The sequence below is a fragment of the Alligator sinensis genome, unplaced genomic scaffold (genome assembly GCF_000455745.1).
Source record: "Alligator sinensis unplaced genomic scaffold, ASM45574v1 scaffold1510_1, whole genome shotgun sequence".
NCBI lineage: Eukaryota > Metazoa > Chordata > Crocodylia > Alligatoridae > Alligator > Alligator sinensis.
The window spans coordinates 244,190-249,980 of record NW_005842654.1 but is presented as its reverse complement, the minus strand read 5'-3'; the positions used below and the strand labels follow the sequence as shown (position 1 = coordinate 249,980).

The 5,791-nt window shown below is 40.5% G+C and overlaps 1 protein-coding gene across 1 annotated transcript in view; it reads right to left on the bottom strand.

Moving 5' to 3' along the window:
• The window catches only part of ERBIN (erbb2 interacting protein), a 182,687-nt gene that overhangs the window by 22,006 nt on the left and 154,890 nt on the right, over positions 1 to 5,791 (bottom strand). Inside the window, exons 25-27 of the mRNA XM_014524730.2 lie at positions 4,488 to 4,697; positions 2,191 to 2,283; positions 1,069 to 1,143 (exon numbers count right to left, since the gene is read on the bottom strand). Of these exons, the coding sequence (XP_014380216.1) occupies positions 1,069 to 1,143; positions 2,191 to 2,283; positions 4,488 to 4,697 (378 nt within the window). The remainder of the gene's footprint in view (positions 1 to 1,068; positions 1,144 to 2,190; positions 2,284 to 4,487; positions 4,698 to 5,791) is intronic.

Sequence of the window (5,791 nt, the reverse complement as noted above, 5' to 3'; positions counted from 1 at the left end):
CGGGGCAAGCGGAAGCAGGACATAGCCCCTGTGGCTCCCCGCACTGGGGCAGAGGTTGGCACAGAAGCTTGCATGGCTGCCCTGCCCAGCCTCACCCCCCGCCCGGCCTAGCCTCCCAGCACTTAAAAACAAAACCTAAACAAAACACAAAAAAAAAGGCCCCACACTCACCGGCTGCAGGAGTGGTGATTGGGACGTTGGGCACTTGTGGCAGACCGCCCCCACCGTGCAGCATGGGGCAGTGGGGAGCAGCAGGGATCACCCCCCCCCCTTGGCACCCGTGCGGTAGCTACCCCATGGCACGGGTGCAGCACAGCTTGGCAGGGCGCTGCACGCTGTCTGGGAGCTGGGGCTGAGCACTGCTGGGCTCTGGGCGAGTACAGGGCTTTTTTTTTTTTCCCTCTAAGTGCCAGGACTAGGCTGGGGCTGAGTGGAGGATGGGGCCGGGCAGGGCAGCCATGAGGGCTTCTCCCACGTCTCCCCCCTGAACCTGGGGAGAGGCAGACGCAGCTGGAGGATCCATGCGAAAACCTGCAGCCACCTGGCTGTGCCTCCCTTTCCCTGGCCAATCCGAATCACCAAATCTCTCCAAATCAATGCTGAATCTTCCAAAGCTGATTTAGTACAGTGATCCAAATCTCCAAATCGAATCACTGTCCTCTGAAAGGGCCAAATCTGAATCAAATACTTCCCTATTCACACAGGCCTACTAGCAGAGCTCAATGCGTGCACACACATTCCATCCTAAAACAAGATATGGACACCAAACACTGGCTTTCCTCTTCACAAATGTTAATACCAAGATTTGAAAGAATATGACTCTGATCACTACCTAAGAATTTTACTTTATTTATTACCAGTTCAAATGTTAATGGAAAAGAACTTTAAGATATCAACTGAGTATCTCAGATTTTTTTGGAAGAAATGTTGACAAAAACCACATAAAGAAAGCAATTCTCCACTATTAGCCATAAAAAGGAAAAGCCCTGATTGACAACACCCTGCCCAGCCAACCTTTTCTAAATAAGTAAGTGACCCATTTAATTGATTTATAAGAAACTAAAGTACCTGGATTATTTTATCTCCAGGGTGCAACAGTTTTGATGCTGGTCCTTCAGGTTGTACTCTGGTTACAAATATACCCTTTAAAAACAAATAAGGGAAAAATAATTTTCGCTGCAATTTATTTGAAGTCAATATAATTTAAGACGTTTGATTTTTCCATATTTAGAAGAAGAGAATGTGAAATATTTGAATTCTGTATACTTACTAGTTTTTATGACTAACACCTTACATGCAGCAGAACTACATTTATTGGCAAACTGAATGGCATTTTTTCCCTATCCAAACCTCCTTTGTTTAAGCTGGCATATGTGCACTGTTGCAGCATCTGTACAAGCAGGGGCATGCGTTTGCAGCAGCAAAATAGTGGCACTTTGTGCCGCTACTTTGTGCTGCAGTGCATACCCCTGCTCCTGTGGTTTGCAGCGGGACACATTGTCCCACTGCTCCACGTGCTGCAGGGGGGGATGACTGGGGCACAGGGTGCCTCAGTGCAACGCTAGCCAGCAGGCAGCCCCTATGCTGAGGCACCCTGTTCCCCAGCCAGCCAGAGAGTGACCCAAGGCTGCCTGCTTTCCTGTATCTGAGCACTGTGAAGTCCCGGCACTGAGGCATGCCGCACCCCAGCCAGCCACGTCCTTAGATCCCGCACGTCTGGATCTGACCTATGTGGCAAGATAGAATTTTAGCTTATAGCATCCCTTCCTTCTGTTGGATTTTGTAATAGTCAGTTCCATAATTCACTAAAGGACTATACTGCTAGATATTTTTAACATCCTGCCATAAACCGGATTTGAACTGTCCCCTCCACTGTCACTTGGCTACGCTGCACCTTACCCTTTCCCACTTCCTTAGCACCTCTACCTTTATAACATTCCCTCCCCTATCTCTCTTCCTCAACAATAGCTTTTTTCCCTTTTTCTTTCTTTTTTATTATTATTATTATTATTTTTTAATATTCTGCCCCATTCTTACCATATACTTCTTCTCCCTCACTTCTGTATTTGACTCTCCCTCACAATCTCAGCAGCTATATTTAATTTAATGTTTGGTATTTTTAAGTGTTGCTTTACATGCTGCTTTAAGGATAAGAGAGATTTTAAATAGGTGAATATATTAAATACTCACATCATCATCAGGTCTGAACGGATTTCCTCTACCGCCAACTCCTCCCGATATACTAAATCCAAGCTCTGGATCTTTTTCAATTCTCACGCAAATCTACATTGTTACAAAGAAAGTAAAAACAACTGTGCTGAAAGTTCAGATGCAAAAAAATGGATATGCATGCAGATATCACATAATATTTAATCATTATGATTACGTAATCAGCGGAATCATGACCAAAAAATAAAGTGACAAAAAACTGATTTCTAGCTTACTATTTTTACCATTTGCATTTTTAAACACACACAAGGAATCTTTCAACAGAACAGCAGACATAGATCATAAAAATCTGAACTAAGAAAAACAATAAATTTCACTCTCAGCACTCCTATTAATATTCAGATACTTTGATTGAAATAGAGTCTTCAAATAAAGATAAGCACTTACTAAAAAGACTACTGCAGTTCAAGAGAAATCATATCTCAAATACAGATTCTAATAAAATGTTCTAGTATAACAACATCTTAAAACACAATTCATAACTAAACTGGGTAAGTTTTATGATGTATTATTATTTAATCAGACACTGCCACATATATTAAGTCTAAGCCCAGAAATATTGAGGTGTTAAACAAATAATTTAATTGCCTAATTTACGTAGCTAACAAACACACGTTACCTCAAATATATAAACAACTCCTCCCTATCCCTTCTTCATTGATACTTCAAGTTGAATTCCACTAATTCATAGCCTGTTTTCCCTCTGAGTTTCCTACAGCTAACCCTGTCTCTCCTGGCTGGCTGGAAAATAAAAATGTTGTTTTTGAAAAGTATGTTTCACTATTTGTTTTCATTTGGTATTAGGACTAGAGACAGACCACTTTCAGTACTCTGGGAAAAGACAGTGAATAAAAGCCAATAACCTAAGGGTTAGGCACTCAGCTGGCATGTGGAAGTGACAGTTTAAAGGTCCAGGATGGAATAGCAGCGACTAGAACCCAAATGTTCCACAACCCAGGTAAATGTCTTAACCACTGGGCTAGAGATACTCTCTTGCTGGCTTAATGAATATTTATTCATGCATAATTTAAAGTGGACCAGTCCCAACAGGAGAGGTAAAGAGGGGAAAAGTGACCCTATAGCCTAGTAACTCTGTAGTTAAAAAGATGTCAGGTTTTCCCCATTCCCATGATCCCCTGCTTCCCACAACTTACAATGATTGCAGAGGATGTGCCTTGAGCTCAATCTCCAGGCTAATTATGATCACAAAATATGACTCAAGTGACTGCTTACATGCCACCACTTTATCCAGAACACTACCACCTGGTGCTCTTCATGAAACCTCAGGCTGTGGGCAGATTGGGGCAATGTTTTAGACAGATTAAAGTCTTGAAGAACACTCAATATCCCAGAATACTCTCTCAAAACCCCTGCTGTTCCAAGGGGATGCATCAAAGCAGGTGACTGGAAAGAGGCACCAGATATAGAAGCTTCCCACCTATCTGGAAGATTGCACAGCTTTGAACTGTGATTCAGAATCTGATTTTCCTAGGCGAGGTCAGAACCTACTGAGGAAAAACAATTCCTCAAGTCTCAAGTAGCTTTTATCAAGCAGCTTGCAGCTTTTAACAGTCAAAACACAGGAACTGCTTTTACTTTGAAAGGGGGTGATGGAAAGGTGTTCTCCATAAAGGGTCCAACCCAAATTTTGTTAGTCATTTGGGTATTCTGCAAAATTCACCTTATTCTACCCTTGGTTTTTGATGAGGAACACTCACTATTAAATATTCATGTTATTTTACCATTCTGGATGAATAGTGCTAGTCTAGATAGTCTCATGCGGACCATGTATATTTTGATTTGAATGACCTTTTCTGTATTTTTTAATGATTGCATAAGCATGAAAAGCCAATAGACTGAGAAGTAATTCACATCTTAGTAGAAACAGCCTAACTGAAAGCTTGACACGCTTCGGATAAAAGCATGAACATGTTTAATTCTTTGTAATAATTTGTATATCTAAAGAAAGAGAACAAAGAAAATCAGACTAAACGCATGATTTGGGGCCATTTACAATGTTTTTTCTTTCTCTTTTTCTCTCTCTCTTTTTTTTAAAGAGTGTAATGACAGAACTCGGATATAGTAGCTCTTTTGCTGGGAATTAAACTACAAATGATTTCTGTCATTATACATTCAGCAATAGTAGTGAATAATAATAATACCACCCAGTACTCAGTTACTGATGGATGGAAATTATATATAATCACTCATTAATAACCTATCCTCATGGCTGCAATGCATGTCATGTTTATCCTTACCTCTTGTTTTGCCAATTCATGCCCTTGTCTGGGAGAACATTGGGGCTGAGAATAGGGAGGCTGATGGGCAACTTTCAGCATCAGATAATCAATTAATTGTTCTCTAGAGGGATGTCTTGCCACAGATGCTTGGGGAGGGGGATGATGGACTTGACTATAGTTTGCCTGAGGCCTCAGAGGCTGGCACATCTGCCCATTTGTCAAAGGTATCTGAATAAAACATGAAGCAATTTTAAATAACATTTTTATAAAAACAATCCTCAAATTGTAGACAATTATTTTATCATTTCCCATGTTTGACTTTTTAGAGCATTTTTATGAGCATTACTAAAACTCAATGTCATACCATGTACTACTACATTATATTTTCAGTATACTTATCAGCACTGACTTGGGAAGAAAATCTGAAAAGCAAAACTTACTCTGCATTCATCTGCTAGAACAGACTAGACAACCTCCTCTTTGCTTTTAACCCGTTTCACTGTAATTCATCTCAAGTTTTTGGCAATACATTTAACAGAATTGCTATTTGGTTTATATCATTAGAGTTTACAACTGCTTTGTTGTACACTATTTACTGGATTTTATTTAAAAAAATCAGGTTCTAAATAATTCATACACAAAAAGTTAAGATAATTAAATGAGGTGAATACTATGCAAAATAGGAGAAAAATAATTTATGCACTTGGTTGTAGTTTTACCTGCCACTTAACAGGAAAACCCCTTCTACTAAAATAACAACAATACAGGAGTTTCACTATTTGTTTTCATTTGGTATTAGGACTAGAGACAGACCACATTCAGTACTCTGTCTCATTTGACCTGAACCTAACTGTCCCAGGGTTTGACAGGAAAACAGGAGCAACACAGTAATTTATTTACATCACTCTTCTAAGATGCATTGCTACTCTTTTGCCAGTAGGTGGCCAGCAAGAGCACACAGCCTGGCTGGCTTGGCCCTGGAATGAACCACAATAACTGTACTGACATACAACAGAACATCTTGGGGAAAAGTGTTGGTACATTTTATCTTGCACACTTCAGAGGGACTTGAAGCGAGACAGTGGACGTATATGTCTGTATGATACTGGGACAAAAAGCTCTCTCCCAGGACAAATGCAATGTCTGTTCACAGTCTAAGGTGCCACCCTGCCATGTATTCTGCCAGATTTCAAACTAACTACAGCTTCATAGACAGGAAGAAATACAATGACCTGATAACAGCAACTTTACCATTACTGGAAATGAGGCAAAAAAAACCCAAACCAGTCGCTTTAAGAACCACAATAATCAGACAGAGATGC